We start from the raw sequence: 25969 nt of genomic DNA on the forward strand, positions 1-25969 counted from the left end.
GACTCAGCGACCCGCCCTTCCTGTCACTTACCGGTGTGGCGACCGGCTCCGACCTCATCAGGTCTTCGTAGATTTCATCGCCTTCCGCCTCCTCGTTCTCCACACAGTCGTACAGGTCGTCATCTTCCTCCACCGTGTCACTGGGGGGCGAGCGCAAGAAGGAAGCTCAGTGCCTGGGGCCAGGGCTGAGCCTTACCTTGCAGAACACTCCAGATATTCAAATGCAAGGGTCAGAATCCAATACTTAGGCACCTAAATCACCAGCCTGATTCTCAGAAGGGATAGGCTCCCAAGAGGGGTGCTGGTTCCTCAGCGCCCTCTGATTAATATCTGCACAGACCCCGACCGGGATCGGGGCCCCGTCATGCTGGGCCCTGCACGGATCCCAGCCGAGATCAGGGCCCCATCATGCTGTGCCCTGCACAGACCTCGGCCGAGATCAGGGCCCCGTCATGCTGGGCCCTGCACGGACCCCGGCCGAGATCAGGGCCCCGTCATGCTGGGCCCTGCACAGACCCTGACCGGGATCAGGGCCCCGTCATGCTGGGCGTTGCACAGAGCCCAGATGAGATCCAGACCCCGATTGTCCTGGTACAGAACAGACCCCAAAAAGATGGGACCCTCATTCTGCCAGACACCTCACAGACACCAACTGAGATCAGGACCCCCTGTTTCAGGCATTGCCCAGACCCTGGCCAAGATGGGGCCCCCCTTTTACTGGGACAGTGTTTAATTTGTAGCAGGGCTGAGCCCCAGCATCGGTGGACCTGCCAGTTCACAGCCCTGGCACCGCAGGGCCTGGCAGCTCAGAGCTCCGGCACCTCTAGGTCTGGCAGCTCGGAGCCCTGGAATTGCTGGGCCTGGCCGCTCAGAGACCAGCACTGCTGAGTCTGGCAGCTCAGAGCCTGGCACCTCTGGGTCTGGCAGCTCGGAACCCCGGCACCTCTGGGTCTAGCAGCTCAGAGCCTGGCACCTCTGGGTCTGGCAGATCAGAGACCAGCACCTCTGAGTCTGGCAGCTCGGAGCCTGGCACCTCTGGGTCTGGCAGCTCAGAGCCTGGCACCTCTGGGTCTGGCAGCTCGGAGCCCCGGCACCTCTGGGTCTGGCAGGTCAGAGACCAGCACCTCTGGGTCTGGCAGCTCGGAGCCCCGGCACCTCTGGGTCTAGCAGCTCGGAGCCTGGCACCTCTAGGTCTGGCAGCTCGGAGCCCTGGAATTGCTGGGCCTGGCCGCTCAGAGACCAGCACTGCTGAGTCTGGCAGCTCAGAGCCTGGCACCTCTGGGTCTGGCAGCTCGGAGCCCCGGCACCTCTGGGTCTATCAGCTCAGAGCTCCGGCACCTCTGGGTCTGGCAGATCAGAGACCAGCACCTCTGGGTCTGGCAGCTCGGAGCCTGGCACTTCTGGGTCTGGCAGCTCAGAGCTCGACATCTCTGGGCTTTCTGCGTCTGTGCTGAATGTACAAAAATGGCTTGAGCCTCAGCCCCTTGTTCCTTACCAATTAAGCAGAGGGCGAGTCCCTGCCCTTTGGTATAAACGGGGCGACAGAGGAAGAGCGAGCTCTCCACTTTACAGAGGCAGAAAAGCGAATACAGGGAGAAACGACGCGTGCAGAGTTGCCCAGTGGGAAAGCGAGCAAAGAACTCTCCTGAGCACCCACCCGGCGCTCTCTCCGGTCACTCCCCTACGGCTCTGGGTGGAGACGCGGCGGGACACTTACTCGATCTGATCCGAAAGGTCGCCGTAAACGTCATTGTCCGCGACGCTGTCCTCGGTGGGGAAGGGTCTAAAAGAGAACAGAGCACCCGTTTGGAACGCTGGCAAAGCCTCCTCCGCTAACGCCTCTGGCCTTTCCTCCCCTCAGTTGTACCCCTGCAGCTCCCATGTCTCAGCGGCACCCGGCAACCTGCATCCCTGCCCGTCGTGCCAGCCTGGGTCCCTCAGGTGGCTATCCATGGGCAAACGTGGACAGACATCATGGTCAACCAAGATGGCCATTCATGAGACTCATGACTGCCACAGCCAGTAATGTCTAATTGAGGGGATGGTTTGGAGGCAGGATTGGGCCTTGACTGAGGGGTTGGTGGGGAACCACGTTGCTGTCTCATGAATATTCTGGAGAATTTGAACATTTTTGCCATCTCAAATGGGGACATAAAGCTGCACTCTTGAATCTAATCCCACCATGAAAAAAAAGACATTTACTTTCATTTCTACTGCATCAAAATGTTTCATTTCAATAACTTCAAGTATTTTGTTCACATTGGGGCCTATTTTACCTCTTTTTTTAAAAAACAACTTTTTACCCATCTAAATAGCTCCAAATGGAAAAATTGGGATTTTTTTCCCCTTTGAAAATGTCCAAATGACACATTTTGACCATTTCAAAACTTTCCTCCGCGTCACGAAATTTGGCTGATCTGTCCCTCTTTCACAGCAGGTTTTGATGAATCAGGATTTTCCAGCTGAATGAATCATCTGGGCAAGAGCATAAAGTCACCCAGTGCAGGACTCTGGCTGTGTCTACACTGGGAAGGTTTGGCAACAGAAGTGCTGTCGACATGCAAAAGTCGGCAAAAGTGAAAACCGGTCAAAGTGGTTTTTCTGCCTCCCACTGTCGACATTTCCCAGCCACATTCTTAGGTCCCCTGTCGACAGACAGAGCAAAGCATTGTGGGTGAGCATCCCACAGTGCAGTGTGGTGGGAAGGCAGAGCTGATCCCTGCGTTTCTTGGGATTCCCTTATAGCTCTGTGAGCTCTCCGTGCTGAGGAACGTCAAAAAGCAGCACAGCCCTCCCCCTGCAGCAGCAGCCTGTCTGCCACTGTGTTCCTAACAGGACAGAACAGGAGCCTTCCAATGATTTGCTCACTCAACTGTCAGATACTTCCTGGAGCTCTGAAAGAAGACAGGCGCATGCCTGCCTGCAGGGCAGCAGAGATCACAAAACACTGAGCAGAGCCATCAGGGCAGGCCTTGTGGGATACTGGTGGAAGCCAGTTCTCTCAACAAAACAAACAGCAGAGTCCACCCTGGCTCTCTGTCGACAATAAAGAGAAGGGAAAACACAAAAGTCTCTCTTGGGTTGGAAGTTTATTGTCGCCAAAACTAGGGATTTTCCCCAACAATAGTTGCATTGTAGTGTAAACACTCTCACTATTTTTTTTGCCAAAAGGCAGGATTTGGCAACCAAACATGCCAGTGTAGACAAGGCTTCTGTCTGTATCCCTGGGATGTGGATCCTAGCCCCATGTCGGCTGCCTGTTAGGAACCATAAACTGGGATGCTTTTCAGCAAGGAGAGGCCAGGTGATATTAATGAACTACCAGGTTTATTCCCCCCCCCCCCACCAGAACATTCAAATGCCTTGCTGTAGCACTCAACCAGGGAGCGTGCCTCCCCATACTTACACGATCCCTTTGCTTTGAGCTATCTGCGTCCACGACAGAATCGACAAGGTCTCAATCACCTGGAAGGGGAGAAAGGGGAGTGTTACCCCAGGGGACAAGAAGGACAATTGCTGGGGTGACAACTGCAGTGAGGGTGGATTGGACCCCAGAACCCGGATTGGACTCCCCAAGGCTCTGGGAATGCAGCACTGCCCCGTGAGCATGTTAAACGGAGGGCAGCAGAGAGTGATCCTCCATCCACTGCGAGAAATGGAGTCTCCCGCTCCCAGGGGAGCAGCGGAAAGCTGAGCCCGGTTGCACAAATGGTTCTTTGGTGCTAAACCCCAGCAGCTCCTGTGCCCTGGGTAAAATATGCAGCAGACAGGGGAATGGGGAAGGTTTTCCCAACCGCAAAATCGTCTGGGCCAAATGTGCGGCTTTGTGAAAGGAAAAAACCAGGTGATGCCTCTGTTCTGCGATCTTTCATCCCGCAAAGCAATAAAGAACCAAGGTAAAGTTTCCATAAAGAGAGACTAACACATACTCGGAGACATGGCGTCTTTCACACACCATGCCCCCCGTAACACCCCACATCTGGAGTACAGCACAGCACAGCAGCCGGGGAGCAGCTGCTTTAGCAGACAAAGAAACCCCTCCGCATTTAAAGTCACAGGACACATCCTCTTTTTGGTACTGTCCATTGCTACAAACGGCACAACGATTGTGCTTTGGGTGCTCCCAATGAACCAAACTTCCAGGTTCTTGGGCTGCTTTTGTACGTGCCGAGTTAAGGAATTTGAGAGCTTTGGATTGGAAGAGGCAGTATCAATCTACGTTAAACTCCGGCTTCCAGAGTGAAAGCACCACGAAACCAAAACGGGAGCTACTGAGAGGCCACCCGCTCACTTCCCAAGAACCATTATTTCTCATGGTTATTTATTTGTGTTTCAGTAGCAACTACAGATCCCCAATCAAGATCACCACCCCTTCCTGCATGGCTCTGCACAGACCCATTGTGCAGGCAATGCACAGACGCCCCCCTTGGAATCAGAACCCCCCATTGTTCTGGGCCCTGTGTAGACATCCCCCTCTCCCCGAGAGCTGGGCCCTGTTGTGTGGGCGCTGCACAGTCCTGGTAAGAGACACTCCCGGCCCTGAAGAGTTTATGAAATAGACAAAGGGCGGGAGGAGAAAGGCAGCATCAGGCTGTGCTGCCATCTGCGTCCTCGCGCCCTGGGTCAGTTCTCCAGGCCTTGCCACGCAGCTGTGCTCTGGTTTTGCACAGCACCTAGCTTGGCAGGTCCCCATCCCTGACTGGCGCTCCAAGGCGCAGCCCCCAGTCCTGATCAATAGCACTAATGCCCACGACACCGCGATACCCCCACGGTTTAGCCCGGGCAGCGAAAACAGCTGTTCCAGGCCCGGGGGATGATGTCGCTGTGCTGCAGCGTGCCATGGCAGCCCCGCAGACATTGCCTGGTGCCAAGCAAATGTTGTGGCACTGACCCCCTCCCCTCCGCCTTCTGCCCTGAGACAGCGCTGGAGCGCCAGGGCTGGCTGGGGAGCAAGGGAAGTGAGTGGGTCCTACATCGCTCTCTGACTCCAGAGGGCTCTCCGAGATGGCTGCCTCATGACAGTCCAGGTTTCGGGTTGTGTGCCCAAGCGCCATTTGACAAACCCTGAGATCCTGTTTTTCGATTGGGATGTGGGGAGGGGGTGGACCAGTGGTGGAGCCTTGTGGGAGAAGTGTGAGAAAGGGGTGGGGCTTGGAAGAAGAACCAGGCAATGGCTTAAGGGAAGAGATGGAGCAAGGGGCGGGGCCTTGAGGGAAGGGGCGGAGCCTCATGGGGGGGGGTCTCATTACCAGCCATTAGGAAGGTGGCAGCTTACACCAGTCAAAGCCAAAAGGGGGCCAGAGAGAGGGCGTCTTATTGGGTCTCTCAATGGCCCCGGACAGCTTAAAGCCTCTTAAAGGAGGTGGCGAGGGAAAAAGAAAGATATTATGTCACCTCAGAGATCTGTCTGGAGAGGAAGCATAAAACTCCTCACTTCCTCCTTGGCCAAGACTATTTGACACACTCTGTGCGGTGTGGTGGAGGAACCTTTCGCTTTTCCCGGTTCAGCAGGGTTCAGGGGAGACAGCTCCAAGGAGGGTTCCACTGTCACGCAAATCACTGAGTTGGCTGATTGACTAGTACGTGACCATGAAGCCAAGTGCATGGAGATGAGGCCTTAAGAGACGGGGGATGGGAATGATCAAGAGCCAGAAAGAACTCTCACATGAAGAGACAAATATACAGATGCAGAATAATGGCTTAATTGAGTATAAAACCAAAAGGGACTGTTGAGATCAAATCTGATAACTACAGAAAACGGGGAGGGGAGAAGCTTTTAGTTGCCCTACTGGGCTACCAGCTCAAGGGGACCCTTAGAATAAACCGGAAAAGTGGCAAAGGAAATGCTTTTTCCACAAGGCAGACGATTCCCCTGTGGAACTCACTGCCACAGGAGTCTGCCATGGCTCAGAATTTGCCAAAATTCAAAGGGGATTTGGCTATTGACATGGGCAATGAGGAGATCCAGAGTTAGAACAGCAAATGCTAAATGTTTTGGAAGGGCGAGAAACTCATTAGGGCACAAAACAATCCCTCACTATTGAGGATTAAAAGAACTTTTTCCTGAGGGGAAATTATCCCACCTGCAGCAGAATATGAGTCAGAATATGCAGCAGAATTCTGCGGCAGAATATGAGTCTGACCCTTATTTATTAGGGGAAACAAAAGACAGAACTATGTAGCACTTACTTATTAGGTGTATTACAACAGTGCTAGAAACCCCATGTCTGGACTAGGACTCCACTGTGTCAGGCGCTTATAATATTATCTATTTAGGAGTATTACATCATACTTAGGAGCCCTGTTCTCAGCCCAGGATCCCATTGTGCTTGGTGCTGTAATTTTTAATTTGTTTTTTTATGGGGCTGTCTACACCACGAGATTATTTCAAAATAACTAGGGGGCTGTGCCCGCTGCTTGCTACGCTCGCCAAGCCCCCTCTTTCTGGAGGCAGGCAGCCCCATTCTTCCCCCCGGCCACTGGAGGCATGACCAAGCCATGACACTCCAGACCTGCCCCTTCTCCCCCAAGGCCACCGGGCCGAGGCCAGCCCAGCTCCGTCTCTCTCCCTCCAGCCGCTGGCAGGGTGGGTGGGGCGAGGCCACGGTGCAGCAGTCCCAGCTCTCGAGCACTGGGAAAGAGGAGGGGGGAGGAGGAAGGAAGGGAGGAGACAGGTGGGATGCAGTGCGACATGATAACAGGACATTTTTTTTATATATATATAGAGAGAGAGACAACTCCTGAACTCACAATTCCGACATAGGTGTTACTCCTCATCACTCGCCGGGGTTATTATTTCAAAATAGCAGGCTTGCAGTGTGGACGCTCGCCTGGTTATTTCGAAATAAGGGGAGTTATTTCGAGATGACTCCCTAGTGTAGACCTGCCCTAGGCATGCTAGAAGCCCCAGTCATGGAGAGGGTGCTAAATGCGCCAGGTGCTGTACAAAGAGACAGTCCTTGTCCCAAAGACCTTTTTTCAGGTTCCTATGTCATTTCCCCAGTTAACTCCTCGCTATCTTCCTTAGGTGCTTTTCTGGCCCCGACTGCATGTCTCACAGTTATTGCTGCCTTCACTCTCACAACACTCTCTGGGAGGCAGAGCAGGGCAGTTGTGCCCATTGTACAGATGGGAATTGAGGTGAAGAGATTTGCCCAAGGTCACATTTAGAGGCTGTGGCAGAGGGAGGACTCTAAGCCCTGGTCTCCTCAGCGGATACCCTAAGGGACTGTTCTCAGGCATGGGACAGCGAGACCAAGTCAGGCTTCACCCTCTCTTCTGAGGATGCCAGCCTGGGGTGGGCCAAGATTGGAGTCGATTGTCAGTGTTTGGGATGCCGCTGCAGACCCAGCAGACTCACTCCCAGCAGGTTATAATCTTCGCTCTGCATATATTCTTATAGATACGCAACCAGCTCTGGTGTAGCCGGGACCTCAACAGGGAGCAAACCGAGCCATGGCTACAGAAGCAGCTAATTCCTCTAGTGCATTTTTCATCCACAGATCTCAAACCATTGTTCAAAGGAATCAGTATTACTGTCCGTATGGTACAGATGGGGAAACTGAGGCACGGGGTTGTGGCAATGCCCCAACCTGCCAATGGCAGAGCACAGATCCCTGGTTAAAGCAAATTTCAGAAGTTTTCAAACATCAAGCATGGGACTGCAACTGGCAATTCCTCACCTGGGCAACCTTCATCCCAAAGTACATAGGGGGAAACCGAGGCACGGCAGATGGGCGCAGGGAAGCGAGGTGCTCAAAGCAGTGCAGGGAGTTGGTGGCAAAAATGGAACAATAACTCTGATTTCCAGGTCTCCTTGCTCTAACCACTAGGTGCTTCTCCCCTCCCAGTATGGGCATTAGAACCCAGGAGTCCTGACTCTTAGCCTGCCCTGTTCTAACCACTAGGCTCCCCTCTCAAAGCAGGGGACAGAACCCAGGAGCAGCTACTAGTCAAAACTACCAAATGCTGGGCCATGGCACACAGGTGAGGAAGCTGCGGAGTAGCTCCCGCCACCTAGGTCAGCCCAGGACGTCTCTCCAGCTTGATCTCCAGAAGTCACCCCGTTGCAGCTCTAACCAACCCACCCATGCTGTGGCTCGGGCATAGAGTACACTCTGAGCAGGGGATTGCATGTGCGCCCCCTCCTGGAACCAATCAGAACTGGTTCAGTGGTATTGTGTGTGTCATAGGCCCTGTACTGCCAACAGAGAATAGACGTTTCTGCCCCGGCACAGGTAACAGAGAACTGCCTATGGCAATAATGGTATCATCAGCTGTAGAGCTCAAAGCCCTTTGCAAAGGAAGCCAGGGTTTTTAATCCCCATTTTACACTGTGGGATACAGAATCTCCGGGGAATTACACGATTTGCCCATGGTCACTGGTGGAGCTAGCACTAGAATTCAGGTCTGCCAGTAACCATTAGACCACACTGCCTCCTACCAGGGCCTCAATCATCCTACTATCTGAGGGTCTGTCTACACTAGCCCCCTAGTTCGAACTAGGGAGGCTAATGTAGGCATTCAAAATTGCAAATCAAGCCCAGGATTTAAATATCCCGCGCTTGATTTGCATCTTCCCGACCGGTCGCCATTTTTGAAATTTACAAGTCCGGACTAACTGTGTGCGTCTACACACAGCAGGGACCCGGTAGTTCGAAATAAAGCCCTAGTTCGAACTACCTGTTATTCCTCCTGGAATGAAGTTTTACAGGTAGTTTGAACTAGGACTTTACCGGGTCCCTGCCTGACTCTCTTGTCTGAATTTATCTTCTCAGCCCCCTGGAAGACAAGCCCATCTGATAGCTAAGGGTGCACATCCACCCAGAGATCTGCCCACGGTCACGCTGGAAGCAAAGAAGGGCCTCAAACCCAGTGAAGCAGACAGTGCTGTTACCACTGCACCATCCAGCCGCTGACTCTCAGATCTGAGGCACAAGGGCTCTAGCTTGAGCCTGCTTCTCTGTCCCCGTGAAGCCTTCGTCGTCACCCAGGATGCACAGCAGCATCGCAGAACATGGCCTGGGTGTGACCCCCACCCCCAAATCATTCAGCTCTGTGAGAGCCAGAGAAAGCTGCTGGCGCCAGCCCCAGCAGAACAGAAACTCCGAGCGTGGCCCAACCTCGACAGGATGCGAGATAGAAAAGCAAAACCACACACGGTCTGCAGCGCGAGAGCTGCAGCGAAACAGCAGGCGCGGCTCGCGTGCAGCAAGAACAGGCCTCCCCAGATCCCCCGCTCGAGCATCGTACCAGAGCTCCCGGAGGGCCCAGCCCGGAGGATTGCACCCCGGCACCCCCTCTGGAGCCCAACCACTTGTGCTGGCCTAAAACGGGGGGGGGGGGGACCTTTTCTGGGCCGGTGGCCGCCCACCGCGGAAAAATCAGTCGGGGGCCGCACACAAGTGAGAAGCAAAAAAACCAAAACAAACCCCACTTTCTCCTCACACACCAGAGCCTGGGGGGGCCAGCCTAGTAGATTTTGTGAGGCATAGCGGGGGGGGAAGGCCGGAGCAGACATCTCCCCAATACTGGGGGGGGAGGCATGAGCCTTAGGGGCTGGACCCAGGCATCCCAGGGGCCAGATGTGGCCCCTCTCCTGGACCTGAGGTTCCCCACCCTGGTCTAAAACGTGTTCCAGAAAGGCTGAATTTCAAAGCCTCAAGAGAAGGAGAATCCACCACTTCCCGGGGGGATTTTCTGCCAACAATTAGCCTCCCTCACCAGGGCCTTCCTTACAGACGATGGGGCCCAGTGCAACTGAGCCCCTCCCCCTGGCGCAGCTCCTGCTGGGGGCCCGGGGCTACCCAGCCCTCCCCCACATGCAGCTTCTGATTAGGGTTGCCAGGTGTCCGGTTTTGAACCAGACAGTCCGGTATTTGAGCTTTCTGTCCGGGAAACAAATTGAGAAAATAGCGGACATCAAAATGTCCGGTATTTTCTAAGTAAGGAAGTTTTATTATGATCGTGTTATGACGTGACTTGTGCATGAGGATTCTCGCTCGCTCGCTAGGCCTGCGCTATGCACTACTATGCCGATTCGCCGCTTGGATACGGGTATCAGTACGTAGTTGCGTACTGCCTGGCTGCAGGAGCGTGTCTACCAGCCAGGCAGTGCGCAACTAGGCAGTTGTGCTGAATAGTTTCCTTTTATAAACGTACGCTTCGCGACAGTGTTGTCCTTTGCCTAGTTTTCCTCTTTCTCGTATCTCGCAGCGCTCTTTTAAGGTCAGGAATATTTGGCAGCTTTATCAAAAAAGGCTGGCCACCTTAAATCAAGAATTTTTTAATTTCATTTAGGATCTTGATATCCATAACGAGCAATGAAGATGAAGTTTTTGAAAAATAAAAAATTGATAAAAGCTGCACAATCTAATGTAAAATATACAATGTAATGTAGATTGTCGTCAATAAACTTTCCATATCACGTATTTTGTCTTTTTGGTCGACAAATGTCTATCAAGTGGGTCCGGTATTTTTGTTGAAACCATCTGGCAACCCTACTTCTGCTGAGGGTCTGAGGTTTGGGACTTCCCAACTGTTCTTCCCCATGCTGCTTCCTGTCCCTCCTCCTCCCCCAGCTTAACTGGACTCAAGGGCTTCCCTGGGGCCAGAGCAGAGCGGGTGGGTGCCCTCCTGGGGCATGCAAACACACACAGCTGTGGAGGGGCACCTGAAAAATTGGTGCCCCAAATTTTCGGGTGCCCTACGCAGCCGCGTATTTCAGGTATCCCTAGGGAAGGCCGCCTCCCTCACCGTTTAAAACTGGCGCCTTATTTCCAATTGGAATGGGCCTGGCTTTACCTTCCAACCATTGTTTCTTGCTGACCCTTTAGTCAGTAGATTAAAGAGCCCGTTATTAGACAGTTCTCTTCTGCCTCTAGGGGCGTGTTGCCTCCGCTGCCCAGTCTGGCATGTCTACACTGCAGTCAAAGACCCATGGCATGGCCATGGCTGGCCCAGGTCAGCTGGGACTGCAGAGCTAGCAAACGGCAGAGTGGATGTTTGGGCTCAGTTTGGGGATTGGTCTCAGAGCCCAGGAGCCTGCCTGAGCATCTACACTGCCCCAGCCCTGCAAGCCCAAATCACCTGGGCCACAAGAAGACTTGCAGTCGTGGGTTTTTAATCCCAGTATAAACATTTCCCAGCCCTGGGCTCTGACTCTGGTTTCAGTCCAAGCTCCCCTTTCATCTGCACGCCCATCAGGGTCAGCAAGCAGTCCGCCCCTCGCCCCTGCCTAGAAGGCTGCATTGGAGCCCAAGTCCTGCCTTGACGTGGGCCCAAGCTCTGTCATTTTACGGTGTGGCTGCTGCTCAAGCCACAGGCCCTAGTCAGAAAGCCTGCACAGTGCAGTGCGGACACGTCGGCGCAGCGGTGAGAACCTGGCCCAGCAACAGCAAATGGTCAGGGGGGCACGTGGCTTACGAGGAGAGGCTGAGGGATTTGGGCTTAGTTAGTCTGCGGAAGAGAAGAACGAGGGGGGATTTGAGAGCAGCCTTCAACTCCCAGAAGGTGGGGGTCCAAAGAGGATGGAGAGAGGCTGTTCTCGGTGGGGACAGGTGACAGAACAAGGAGCAATGGTCTCAAGTCGCAGTGGGGAAGGTCGAGGTTGGATATTAGGAAAAACTGTTTCCCTAGGAGGTGGGTAAAGCACTGGAATGGGTTACTTAGGGAGGGGGTGGAGTCTCCATCCCTAGAGGTTTTAAAGTCTTGGCTTGACACCTGTCTGGGATGATTGAGTTGGGGTTGGTCCTGCTTGGGCAAGAGGTTAGACTAGATGGTCTCTGGAGGTCTCTTCCAGCCCTAACCTTCCATGATTCTATGATAACTGGCTCACAATGCAATATGGACATCAGACTCAGGCTGGGAAACAGTCCACAAACAGACCTGGGCTTCCTGTGTGGTTGGAAGGGCAAAAGAGTCAGCTCTACCTGGAGAAAGGCAGACAGTCTCTAAAAGGAGCAAACGTATGGTCCAGACGGTAGGTGCTGCATTTCTAATTGTTGACACGAGGTCCCTCCACTTGAAATAATATTGTTGTTCTTATTTGGGGCATTTCCGCACTAAATCTCAAAGCGCTTTGCAACAGAGTGCCATCAAACCCCATTTTATAGTGGGGGAAACTGAGGCATGGTCTCCAGGGCCTTCAAAGTCTCACAATAGCAGAGCCAAGAACAGAACCCACATCTTGCAAGGGTTAGTTCAGTGCTCTATCCACTAGGTAGTGCTGCTCTTGATGGCAAGCTGCTCTCCTTAGAGATTCCTTGAATGTCACAGTTATGTAATAACCTTGTTTGCATTATAAATCCTGCACGGTCAAGCATTCCAAAACTGGGAGTCAGATTTCCAAATTAATCACCAGCCTGGTTACAAATAATAAAATTGAATATATACTACTACATTTGGGGCACTTTTTCAGATCTTTCCTTTACCATTTTAACATGCTCTTTTTTTTTAGTAAAGGGGAAAAATTCAATAAAACCATGGGCAATTATTTTGAAAAAATGTCAGATTCATTTAAAACACCACTACAATTTTCACCCCCAAATAAGAACATATTTGGTCAGACCAAAGGTCCATCCAGCCAGTACCTTGTCTGCCAACAGTGGCCAACGCCAGGTGTTCCAGAGGGAGTGAACCGAACAGGTAATGATCAAGTGATCTCTCCCTGCCATCCAGCTCCACCCTCTGAGAAACAGAGGTTAGGGACACCATTCCTTACCCAGACTGGCTAATAGCCATTTATGGACTTAATCTCCTTGAATTTATCTAGTTCTCTTTTAAACCCTGTTATAGTCCTACCCTTCACAACCTCCTCCGGCAAGGAGTTCCACAATTCATTACTATTTTCATATTTTTGCACATGCTGTCCCTTCAACGTGCACAGATTTTCTTGAAGATTTTCATTAATATTTCTCCCCGAAAGTCACTGTTGTCGTCATACATTTCCCCCTATCTCTCTCTCCCCAGCGCCAAAAGAATCACTAATAGGATCCTGAATATTTTCAGTAATCTCACCACCCAATTTTCCACCAGTATCTCCATCCAATGCAGCGCTAACGTTTTCATACACAATGTTTTCATACACATGCCTACGGTTTTCAAGAAAATCTTCATTAATATTTTTCATGACAATTTTCACCCCCCTCACACAATTGGTCACTAAAGCTTCCACCAGTCTTTCACACAGAAAAAACAGGAACTTTGGGGGTGACAAATATTTTCTTGCAGAACGCTGGGGCACAGGGGTCTGTTCCTAGCTATGTCGACCTGTTGATATTTTTCACCAAATGGGTTCAGGGTTTTCAAGCTGTGTGAAGTGCGAGCTGTGACTCATTGAGGCTGGGGCTAGGGGGAAGGGGAGGTGGGTTTGGGAGCAGTATGATGCTTTCTGAAACTATTTGAGAAACCTCAGGTGTAAAAAGAAACTGAAAAATCAAAAAAAAAGTTCTACTTCTTTGGTGTGGGTGGATGGAGGAGGGGCGAGATTGGGACAGTCTGACTATGGCCTGCTACACACAGAAATTGCCTGTTTTTTTGGATATGGGTAATGGTTGTACTGTGCACTATCTCTAGGGCAGTGGGGTTTATCAGTTACAGCAAGGGGTAGAGCAGCTGAGAGTCAGGACTCTTGGAGTCTACCCACAGCTTTAGCGGGGGAGGATGAGGGCTAATGGTCAGAGCAGGGAAAACAGGGGTCTTGAGTTCTATCACCTGGTCTGAGAGGGGAGGGCAGTGGGTCTAGTGGTTAGAGCAGGAAAGCTGGGAGTCAGGACTCCTGGGCTCTGTTGCCAATCTGAGAGAGTAGAGGTGGCTAGTGGTTAGGCAGGGGGCACTGGGAGCCGGGTCTTGTGGGTTCATCACCAGCTCTAAGAGTGAGCGTGGTTTAGTGGTTAGAGACGGACACTAGATAGGGGGATTCCGGGCTTCTATTCTTGGTTCCAAGGCTGATGCGCTGTGTGGCTTTTCATCCAGAAACTGTCCCTCTTTGAGCCTCAGTTTCCCCACTGTGAGGCCCAGCTGGGAACCATATAAAATGATGGGCTGCTGCTCCTGTAAAGGAGGAGCAGTGAGAACCTGGCTGCGGAGGGAGGAGGAGGCTCCCTGGAGCTAGGGCAGGGCTGGGGGAGGCCAGGCAGGGCTAGGGGAGCTCTGGCCAGCAAATCCTCAGACTGCAGGGCTTGAAAGAAGGCCCGATGAAGGAACATCGACCCCCGGAAGGGGGGCTCAGAGACAGACTTGGGCACTGCCGGAGGGCAGTGTGGTGAAGAGGACGCCGCAGCCGGGAGTAAAGAGGGGAGACATCACCCCAGAGAAGGCACCCTACCCGCCGAGGGAGCCAATTCCTGAGGACAGACGGCAGGGGGGTTACGGTGGTGAGTGCCCCCCCCCCTCACACCCACACACCACCTCAAAGTCGAGAACAAAACCGACATCCATTCCCTGCTCTGCCACAGACTCTCTGGGGGACCGGGAGCAAGTCACTTCGCCATCCTGTACCTCTGTTTTCCTATCCGAACCCAGGGAGATTAACACCTCTCTGCCCTGCAATAGGGTGGTGGGGACAAATGAATGAAAGCCCATGAGAGGCACCAAGCAGTCACCCCTCAACCATCCAGGCAATCGAGGCTGACCTTCCCGAAATCCCGCACGTCGAAGAGATCGAAGACTTCAAAGAGCTCGTTCTTGCGCAGGCCGAATTTCTCGCAGCAGGTGGAGAGGAAGGTGCGGATGTTCTTGAGGCAGAGGAACTGGAAAGAAAACAGGAGGTGGCGCTTAATTTGTGAGCTCATCGGGGCAGCGACTGTCATTTTACAGCCTGGGGCACCCAGCCCCGTGGGGCCCTGATCCCCTGCCTAGGGGCCCAGAGGCTGCTGCAGGTCACATGCATGTGAATAAATTAAGGGTGAGGCGCCTTTTCCTCAACAGGGGTGACCCTCTATGCGGGGACTGGCAAAAAATCAGTAAAGCAGCATTTTAACCAACCGCTCAGGCCCCAGGTCATGAGTCTGCTACGGCCAGGGCAGCGACAGCCTCCACGGGGCGCTAAGAAAGGTGGGGACCTGGCGGTGCGCTCCCAGAATGGGCGTGGCCCAGAGCAGGAAGGGCAGGGCTGGAATAGGCAGCCCTCCACACTGCATGTAGCCCAGCGCCCCCCCAGCCCTCCACACTGCATGTAGCCCAACGCCCCCCCAGCCCTCCACACTGCATGTAGCCCAACGCCCCCCCAGCCCTCCACACTGCATGTAGCCCAACGCCCCCCCAGCCCTCCACACTGCATGTAGCCCGGCGCCCCCCCAGCCCTCCACACTGCATGTAGCCCAGTGCCCCCCAGCCCTCCACACTGCATGTAGCCCAACGCCCCCCCAGCCCTCCACACTGCATGTAGCCCAGCGCCCCCCCAGCCCTCCACACTGCATGTAGCCCAGTGCCCCCCAGCCCTCCACACTGCATGTAGCCCAGCGCCCCCCCAGCCCTCCACACTGCATGTAGCCCGGCGCCCCCCCAGCCCTCCACACTGCATGTAGCCCAGTGCCCCCCAGCCCTCCACACTGCATGTAGCCCAACGCCCCCCCAGCCCTCCACACTGCATGTAGCCCAACGCCCCCCCAGCCCTCCACACTGCATGTAGCCCGGCGCCCCCCCAGCCCTCCACACTGCATGTAGCCCGGCGCCCCCCCAGCCCTCCACACTGCATGTATCCCGGCGCCCCCTCAGTCCTCCACACTGCATGTAGCCCAGCGCCCCCGCAGCCCTTCACACTGCATGTAACCCAGCGCCCCCCCAGCCCTCCACACTGCATGTAACCCAGCGCCCCACCAGCCCTCCACACTGCATGTAGCCCAGCACCCCCCCAGCCCTCCACACTGCATGTAGCCCAGCACCCCTCCAGCCCTCCACACTGCATGTAGCCCAGCACCCCCCCAGCCCTCCACACTGCATGTAACCCAGCGCCCCCCAGCCCTCCACACTGCATGTAACCCAGCGCCCCCCAGCCCTCCACACTGCATGTAACCCAGCACCCCCCCAGCCCTCCACACTGCATGTAGCCCAGCGCCCCCCCAGCCCTCCACACTGCATGTAACCCAGCGCCCCCCCCCAGCCCTCCACACTGCATGTAACTCAGCCCCCTCCCGCCCCTCTGGCTATGGCCGACTCGTCTGCTCAAGGCCCCTGTTCGGTCCCTGCCTTGGCAGCTTTGAGGGGAGGCTGGAGCTTGAGAGCAGAACTGCTGACGTGACGGGGGGAGGGGGCGCAAAGGGGCCACAGTCCAGGGGCCCAGGTGATTTAGTAGGGCCTGGCCACTACCCTGGTGCCTCTCCCGGCTTGGGGGCGAGTCTCTTGATTCAGACAGCGCTCAGGAGCCCATGGGGCATATCAAGAGTCCCTGAACCAAGAGACGCCGCTGTGGCTTTTCCCCGCAGGTAGGTCGGGTCCTGGGAAGGAGGGGAGGCGGAGGGCGGCTTGCCTGGGGCTTGTCTGAGTACGTGGGGGACAGGGCCGTGCCGTCCCAGGGCCTGGGAGGGTCAGACGGACGGTCAGGCCCAGCTTAAGGAGGGGGCGTGGAGCGGGAGGAAGGAAACGGGCAAGGCTGGAGAGTTCAGGTTGGCTTCCTCCGTCCTGCAGGATCCCCCGGGGGCAGATGCTGGTGGGCTCCGGTGGGGAGAGATTCCTCAGAGAAAGTGAGCCTCACCCAAATCCATCCCACCCCCCTGCAGGAAAGGTTGGTGCTGGGGGGTGACATGGGGCAAAGCCAGGTCATGGCACTGTAGTTGCAGCTTAAGACAGACTGACGGGGGGGAGGAGCCGTTACCGTCTATCAAACGGTTTCTTTAATGCTTCCAGCTCCATGTTGGATTAGTTTTGTTCTTCGAGTAATAAATACGATGCCTAAATTTCACTCACTCTAAGGCTAAGGCCTGGTCCACACTAAACACTGAGATCAGCCCAGGTACGTAGCACAGGGGTGTGCAAAATCCACCCCCCAGCATGGCATAGGTAGCTGACCTAATCCACAGTGTAGACAGCCCTAGGTCAATGGAAGAATTCATCTGACCTCCTGTATAAAATAGGCCATAAAAACTTTCCCAGAGTAATTCCTAGGGCAGATCTTCTAGGACAGGGCTACGCAACACAAGGCCCGCAAGCCACTTGCGGCACAGCCCGTTTGTTTGTGCGGTTTCGGTTTACACAGGGCTCAACACACAGCCCGTAGGTGGGAGCCAACACAAAAAAGTCACCAAAATATTGGTCTTCTGTTGATATGCACTTTAGTAGTTAAATTCCTGGACTGTCATTGCTCATTAAAAGTGCTGTCCTATGGGTGGAAATCAGGTAAACATTGCATTTTATTAATAACAGCAGAACTGATTTCAGTGTGGCCCGTGTGTTGTGTAGTCTTGCCTTACTCTTTGTCCGTCAGTGTGAAAGAAGCTATTTGCATATATATTTGCATGTCTATGCAACCACACTCAAGTTGCAGCCCTCAGCATGGGCTGTGAGTATCATTGTGGCCCCCGGAGTTTCCAAAGTTGAGTAGCCCTGCTCTAGGAGAAACATCCTCATTCCCAGCATCTTGGGCCCAGCTCATCAAAGGTTTTTGGGCTCCTCGCTTCCAATGAAATCAGTGGGAGTAAGCTGCCTAAATATCCTCCAGAAGATGTGCTTTGGGTATTGACTGGGAGCGGCCAAAAGGCTAAGGGGTGAGATATCAGCCCCCACCCTGTCCCTGCATGCTAAGGTTCTACTGGCAACTGGAGCCATTTAGAGCAGCCTCCAGGCTGCTCTAACTCTGCTCCGTTAGGAAGCTGAAAATAATGGCAGTGCAGTTCCCATGTGGCTGGGAACATTTCTGGAGGGCTCTTACAAGTGCTACACTGGTCCTCTTCGTGGGGAGCTTCTGTGGGGAGCTGTTTGTGACCATGTTAGGGGGCTTCTACGCTGCACAGTGTAGCTGCCGTGGTGGCTTAAAATACCACCCTAGACACGGCCCAACTTTCAGCCCTATTTTATTCACCACCACTGAAATAGACTGAGAGGTATCTTCAAAGCACTGCGTGGTCTCGGTGGTTAGATACAACCCCTGAGACATTCAAAACTGGCCTGAGATTTGTGTCTGCTAGTTGACCTAGAAGAGATGCCTTGGACAGGTGGCCAGCGCGTGCTCTGAATGAAAACCCAGAGGGTGTTGCTGAAACAGCTAAGCTTTGGCTCTTTGATGCAGGTGGTGGAAGCTACCAACTCCCGCCAGGGAGCTGCTCCTGACAGGCCTGCAGGCCACAGAACCCAGCTTGGGCTGGATCCAGGTTTTTTCCATCTTGTGAAATATTTTGAGATTCCAAATAATTTGTGTGTCCTAAATTGGGGAGAAAAGTAAAAAATCTTTGAAATGTTAAGGAGTGAAGACCCCAATTTTTCTCTCTCTTCAGGCTGATCAAAATGTTTCATTTCAAACTTCTACTGTTTTGTAAATTTCAAAGCGAAAAAGTCTTTTTGAGCCAGGAAACCAAAATCTTTTAGAAAATGTCAAAACGAAGCATTTGGGGCATTTCAACAACATTTTTCAAAAACATTTTCAAGACGAGAATATCATCGAAATTGACTCTTTCCCATGAAAACTTTCAAGGGATTGGCATTTGGACAAAATATAAAAGTCTAATTTAAAAATTCCAGAGAAATCTGAATTCTATTTGGGGTAACTGAAGCAGTTGCTTGTGAGGATTTCACAATATTGCCTATCCATTTTGACCATTTTGATTTTTTTGTTAAATTTTAATTCTAATTATCTTACATTCTGAAACCAAAAGTCATTTAGAGCCAGCAAAAATGGAATTTTCAACATGTGTCGCACCTACCCTGTCCTGGGAATCCCATCCCTTGTCTCTCTTCTCAGACTCCCCCCACCCAACACACTTTAACCACAGTTGCCCACTTCTTGTCAACTTTCTGTCCCCCTCAGCTAACTGGCTCCATTCTACCTCGAGCGGCAGTCTGGACTGCTGGATAGGATGCTGAACTAGGACTCAGTAAATGTACAGTCTATTCCCAGCTCTTCCACTGGCTTACTAGGCGACATGGGCAAATCGCTTGACCTTGCTGTGCCTCAATTTCCCCTCCCACTATAAACCTTTGGGGGCAGGTGCTGCCGCATGTGTGTACAACACCCTCACCAAGGAGCCATGGTTTGGTCAGCATCTCTAAATGTTACCGTAATAGCCTCATGAGCCTCCGTTTCCCATCTTGGCAGTCACCCTGCAACGTCGGGGTGTCCTGGCATTGCTGTCCCCTTCACAAGTTTGCCAGATGCAGCCCACTTTCCTGTGGCGTTCTGGAATTGGGGGATATCCCTTTAAATATGGAGCGTGCCCTCCCATGGTGCTCACTGTGCTCTGTATTTTAGATGCTACAGGAAATCAGCCAGGGCAAGCTAGGGTTGGCCAAAGCTAGGCCCTGTGTGAACACAGTGGGTTATTTGGTTACACCCATGTGGTTCCTTCCGAGCCTGTTCTATGTAAAGAGCAGAAAACACAACAGCTGGCCTGGGAGCTTATCCTGCAAGCTGCAGCTGATGTGTGAGCTGAGCTCTGCTGAGAACCTGACTATCTAGGATTGGGCCAGAAGAAATCTGATGACGTTCAAGAAGGACAAGTTCAGAGTCCCAAGTGATGGAAGCATCCCAAGCATTGTTACAGGCTGGGGACCAAATGGCTAAGTAGCAGTTCTGCAGAAAAGGACCTGGGGATGACAGTAGATCAGAAGCTGGATATGAGTCAACAGGATGGTGCCCTTCTAGCCAAGAAGGCTAATGGCATATTAAGTTGCATTAGGAGGAGCATTGCCAGCAGATCTAGAGAAGTGATTCTTCCCCTTTATTCGGCTCTGGTGAGGCCACATCTGGAGTATTGTGTCCAGTTCTGGGCCCCCCGCTATAGAAAGGATGTGGATGCATTGGTGAGGGTCCAGCAGAGGGCAGCCAAAATGATGAGGGGGCTGGAGCGCATGACCTATGAGGAGAGGCTGAGGGATTTGGGCTTGTTTAGTCTGCAGAAGAGGAGAATGAGGGGGGATTTGGTAGCAGCCTTCAACTTCCAGAAGAGACTTTCCAAAGAGGATGGAGAGAGGCTGTTCTCAGTAGTGACAGATGGCAATTCAAGGAGCAAGGGTCTCACAGTCGGGGAAGTCTAGGTTGGATATTAGAAAAAACGATTACCCTAGGAAGGTGGTGAAACACTGGGATGGGTTTCCTAGGGAGGGGGTGGTAGCTCCATCCCTAGAGGTTTTTAAAGTCTCGGCTTGATAAAGCCTTGGCTGAGTTGATTTAGTTGGGATCGGTACTGCCTTGGGCAGGGGGATGGACTTGATGACCTCTTGAGGTCTCTTCCAGCCCTGAGATTCTATGATCTATTCTGGGGCCTAAGCAGGAGCCCAGATCTTGGGAAATCTGGCTCCAGCCAGAGTAGAATCTCTACACGGGTCACCGGCGGCTGGTCTGTGTTATGCAGAAGATCAAACTGGATGATCAAATGGTCCCTCCTCATCTGAAAAGCTATGGTGATGAATTTCATTCCCGGAACTAGAGGCCTGGCTAGAGAGGTTCCAGACTGCTACAGCCAACTGTGCCTCCAAATTAGGGCTGTCAAGCCATTAAAAAATTGAATGGCGATTAATCATGTGCACTACCCCTTTGAAACGCTGCGGCGGTGTTTCAAAGGGGGCAGCACCACAGGAGCCTGGAATCAGCTGGAGTCCGCAACTGACCCCAGGCTCAGTGCACCTGCCCTGGCATTTCCAAGAGACAGCACCATGGGAGCCTGGGGTCAGCTGGAGTCCCCAGCAGACCCTGGGCTCCATCTTGTGCTGCCCCTTTGAAGCGCCAGGAAGTCCAGCTGATCCCTGGCTCCTAATGCACTGCCCTTTTGAAATGCCAGAGCAGCGCTTCAAAGGGGCAACGCAGCATTAACACCTGCGATTAAGGCATTAAAAAAAATTAACGCGTTAATCCTTCCCTGCGTTAATTGCAGGCGTTAATACACATCAATTGGCAGCCCTCCTTCAAATACCTGCTTCTGCTTTGCATTCCTCCACTGAGGTGGAGGGTCACATGCAGGCTGTTGCAGTACAGGACCTATGACACATGGGTGGACAGATCTTACATTTCAGCCACAACCCTGCTGGCTTTTAAAGGGCTGCCATGAGACCAGGCTTCCAGGATTGTAATAGGTCTCCATCCAGCCTCCCCCAAGCCCAGGCTGGAAGCTGCCAGGGTCAGCTGATCTGCTGGTGGATTGTCATAGCTGCCCCCCGAATGGCCTTTACCTCAAAGACACAAAAACCTCCAGACATGATCCAGGCAAGACAGGTGCATAAAAGAGCCATTTGGCTGTTGCAGGCAAATGGTTCAGGGTCCAGGTTTGCATAACAAATCATGCTGGTGCCTGGCATTGTTTAAGGGTAGAAACAAGCCTTATGTTCAATGCACACAAGGAAACCAGGACAGCTCGGGGACATCGCATTTTGGGATCCTGTGTGGGGAGATAGGGTTCGTTCTCCTGACCCACCCTGGCAGCTGGAACAGGCGGGTCCTTTAATTACCAGTGCAGGTACAGGAGAGGGCTTTTTGAATGCCCTGCTGTCAGCGCTAAGACCCTGCATGGAGATGCAGGGCTGCTTCTGCTGATACACCGTGGTGCCAGGACCATGCTCAGAGAAGCTGAGTTACCTCTGCCAATTCCCCCTGTTGCCAAGAGCTTACACAGAAAGACAGAGCTCCTTTCGCTGACTCACCCCAATGCCAGAGGACCCCAATGACTCACTACGGGCTGTTTCATCACTTTCACACCACCCTCACAGCAATTGCTCAGAAATGCAGCAGAATTGCTGCTGACTCACCCTAATGCCAGACTAGGTGGTTCCTAGGCCCTGGAGGAGGGGATGGGTTGCACCCCCAGCAAGTTCACGGGTGATACTAAGCTAGGGGGAGAAGTGGCTACGCTGGAGGGCAAGGATAGGGTCCAGAGTGGCCTAGACAAATTGGAGGGTTGGGCCAAAGGAAATCTGATGAGGTTCAACAAGGCCAAGTGCAGAGTCCGGCCCTTAGGACGGAAGAATCCCAAGCACGGCTACAGGGTGGGAACCAACTGTCAACGTAGCAGTTCTGCAGAAAAGGACCTGGGGATGACAGTGGATGAGAAGCTGGATATAAGTCAGCAATGGACCTTTGTAGCCAAGAAAGCTAACGGCATATTGGGATGCATTAGGAGGAGCATTGCCAGCAGATCTAGAGAAGTGATTATTCCCCTTTATTCGGCTCTGGTGAGGCCACATCTGGAGTATTGCATTCAAATCTGGGCCCCCTAGTACAGAAAGGATGTGGATGCATTGGAGAGAGTCCAGCAGAGGGCAACAAAAATTATTAGGGGGCTGAGGCACATGACCTACGAGGAGAGGCTGAGGGATTTGGAGCTACGTCTACACTACGGGTTTTGCTGGAAGAGGCAATGCAAATGAAGTGCGGATTAGCATTTTCTTGTGCTTCATTTCCATAATCTCTTCCGATCCGTTTTTGTTCAAAAACAAGCAGCGTGGATGTTTCCTTTTTGTGCAAAACCCCCTTTTTGCGCAAGATCCTTATGCCTCCAGAGGTCCTTAGTGGGGCATAAAGATATTATTTAGTCAGCAGAAGAGAAGAGTGAGGGGGGATTTGACAGCAGCCTTCCACTCCCTTAAGGGGGGTTCCAAAGAGGATGGAGAGAGGCTGTTCTCAGGGGTGGCAGATGGCAGAACAAGGAGCGATGGGCTCAAGTTGCAGCGGGGGAGGTCTAGGTTGGATAAGGTTACCAGATGGCTTTCAAAAAAATACCGGACACACATGACCACAGAAGGGGGGTGGGGGGAGGGACTGGCGGGCGGGAAGCAGGGCTGGCCAGGAGGGAGTTGGGGAAAACGGGGCTGGCTGGAGGAGATCAGCGGGGGAGGGAAACCAGTAGTCAGGGAGCAGGGCTGGCTGGGGGAGATTGGGGGAAGGACCCAGCTGGCGGGAAGCAGGGCTGGCTAGGAGGGGGTCAGGAGGAGTGAGGCTGGCTGGGGGTGGGGGCGGGGGAACCATCTGGCAGGGAGCAGGGCTGGCCCTGGTGCATGCAGATCCTGAGATGCCACCCATCCCCTGCACAGTCCCAGTGGGGCGCACAGGCAAGTCAGGCCCTGGGGATCCCATCCCGCCCCAGCCCCCCTCCTGTCTGCTGCGTAGCTGAATACTGCCTGGCTGGTAGACACACTCACGCAGTACACAACTACGAGAACAATACAACTTACTTCATTAGGAAATACCAGACATTTATATGTCTGATATTTTCTCAATTTGTTTCCCGGACAGAAAGCTCAAATACCAGACTGTCCGTCCACTTCAAAACCAGACACCTGGCAACCCTAGAGTTGGAGATTAGGAAAACCTATTTCCCTAGGAGGCTGCTGAAGCGCTTTGATGGGTTTCCTATGGAGGGGGTGGAATCTCCCTTCCTGGGCTGTGTACAGACTCAGGGGTTTTTTCGGGAAAAGTAGCCTTTTTCCAAAAAAACTTCACCTGCATCTAGACTGCAGCCGCATTCTTTCGAAATTAAATCGAAAGAACGCGGCTTTTCTTTCGACGGCGGTAAACCTCATTTCACGAGGAAGAACGCCTTCTTTCGAAAGTGCTTCTTTCGAAAGAAGGCGTTCTTGAATGTAAATAGGGCTTCTTCGAAAGAGAGCATCCAGACTCACTGGGTGCTTTCTTTCGAAAAAGCGGCTTGCTCTTTCGAAAGTTCCGCGTGCAGTCTAGACGCTCTCTTTCGAAAGAGGCTCTTTCGAAAGTATCTTTCGAAAGAGCCTCTTTCGAAAGCGGCTTGCAGTCTAGACATAGCCCTAGAGGATTTTATTTCATGGCTTGACAAAGTCCTGGCTGGGATGATTGAGTCGGGGTTGGTCCAGCTTTGAGCAGGGGGCTGGACTCAACGACCTCGCTTCCAGCTCTGGGATTCTATGATTTGAACCTGGGAGTATGAAACAGCAAGTGCATCCCAGAGAGAATGAAGGTTAGGAACAGAGGCAGTGTTATAAAAAAGAAACACTCAAGCTTAAGGGAAAGCTTAGGTTGAAGCCGATGTTTTAGTGTTGTTCAGATGAGGAAAGGGCCCAGCACCGTGGTCCCATGCTGGTCCTGAAGAGGCTAGAGGCCAGAAATACTTTATGTAGCCCCACTATGGACCAAGCAGAGCTGGTCATGTTTAGCTTCTAAAATCCTGGCAGATCTCTCCTTATTACAGAGCCCGGTCTGACCTTGGTCCACAGAGGATATGAGTATTACAGCAGGAGCCACCAAATGGTGGCTCTCGTATTAACTTGGTGTGAGACAAATGCTGGTTGGGAACTTTTCAGGAGAACATTTTTTTTCATTGACAAAACATGTCTTAGTCAATACTGGAACTTTTCACGGGAAAGGGCTGGTTTTCGCCACCCTTTCTGCTGAGAAGACACAGGCGAAACCAAGTTTTCAGCTGAAAAAAGTTCTGAAGTTGCCAAAAGTTTCCGTGCTGACGCAAAAGATTTCTCAAGGAAAAACTCTGGTTTCCTCTTTGAAAACGCAAGCAACTGTAAAAAGTGGCTTTTCAGTAAAATCAGGGGCAAAACCAAAAAGAAATATTTCAAAATGATTGAGGCAAATATTTTAATTGCCCTGATCTGGGGTGGGGGGATTCTTGGCTTATCAGCTTGTGAAGTTTTCTGAGACTGTAACCCAATTTGGGGGAGGAAACTTTTGCAAGGAGCCTCGTCCTAGCCCTCTGGGGCCTGACAGAGGCTGAGGGCTGAAAGGGGAAGAGCCATGATAGCTTGGGGAAGGATGCGCCTCCCAGCACTGGGGAGTAGAGGTGGGGGGAAGGGAGTATGTTTGGCCTAGCCTGGTGTAAAGAATGATTTTAAACACCCTGGAATTTTGGGGGTGCTTACATTTGGGGGGGATCTGCAGTTTGAAGGGGTGGGACACTTGGGGCCCAGAAGGGAGCCCTGGCTCCTGCCCGTCTCCCACAGGGATCCCAGTCTGCAGCCCCCAAACTCCAGCGACCGGGGGCTGGGAGGGTGGGGTGGAATGGGGGGAGCAGAGACACTTCTGCTCTTTAAAATCACTTGTGTTCTCTCCTCCACCCCTGGATCGCTCCCTTCCTCTTCCTCAGCTCGAACCCTCCCCTCCCCCTACTTCCTTCTCCCCCTGCCTGCCTCCTCCCCTCGAAACTTCCTCCTCCCCCCTTTTTCTCCCCCCATTTTACTGTAACTGGAAGCTTCACACAGCCCCGTCATCATCATCAGCGAACTCACGCACAGCCCGGAGGCACTGGGCCAGCAAAGCCTGCTGAGGCCACAAGCTGAGCACACCAGCCGCAAACATGCCCCTGAGTCCTTGGTTTCGCTTTCGTCCTCTTGCAAAATTTCAAGGACACCGACTTCAACAGAAAGAGAGAGATCAGGGGAGGAGGGCCCCTTCCGACCTGGAACCCCGGAGCAGAATGCGCCCAGCTCTGGGGGAAACAGCTGGGGCCCTGGTTCTAGGACTGGCTGAAGAATATGGACTTGAACTCAGTAACTGGGTCCGACTCAACTCCTCCGCTAACTCCGGGGCCCAGGAAACCAGCTCTGCTGCTTGAGGAGCAGCCCAGGGCGGGGGTAATTAAGGGGCTTTAAGCACCCCCTTGTGTTTCCAGGATGCGGGGGCTGTGCAGAGCCCTGCCTGCCTCCTGGCACCAGTGAGAGCAACCTCAAGGCTGCTCTAACTCATCCTCTGTCCCTTATGAGCCCTGGAGGGCAAGAGACTTGCCACAGAGCAGTGCACTTCAGCCATACGAGGTCTGCAGGGGGCAGAGAATACCCACAGCTCAGTGCACCTCAGCCGAACTCCTATCCTGACCCTGGGGAGTAGAACAGGCTCAGCGCAGGACGCTGT

The 25969-nt window shown here is 53.0% G+C and overlaps 1 protein-coding gene across 3 annotated transcripts in view; it reads right to left on the reverse strand.

The window, feature by feature from the left end:
- VAV1 (vav guanine nucleotide exchange factor 1) overlaps positions 1-25969 on the reverse strand; it is a 61998-nt gene that overhangs the window by 23409 nt on the left and 12620 nt on the right. For all 3 annotated transcript variants that reach the window (XM_075902292.2, XM_075902291.2, XM_075902290.2), the window contains exons 2-5: positions 14634-14750; positions 3407-3465; positions 1718-1783; positions 32-140 (exon numbers count right to left, since the gene is read on the reverse strand). In XM_075902292.2, the coding sequence (XP_075758407.2) occupies positions 32-140; positions 1718-1783; positions 3407-3465; positions 14634-14750 (351 nt within the window). The remainder of the gene's footprint in view (positions 1-31; positions 141-1717; positions 1784-3406; positions 3466-14633; positions 14751-25969) is intronic.

Source organism: Pelodiscus sinensis, chromosome 31, assembly GCF_052426305.1.
Source record: "Pelodiscus sinensis isolate ZL-2025 chromosome 31, ASM5242630v1, whole genome shotgun sequence".
NCBI classification, from domain to species: Eukaryota; Metazoa; Chordata; order Testudines; family Trionychidae; genus Pelodiscus; species Pelodiscus sinensis.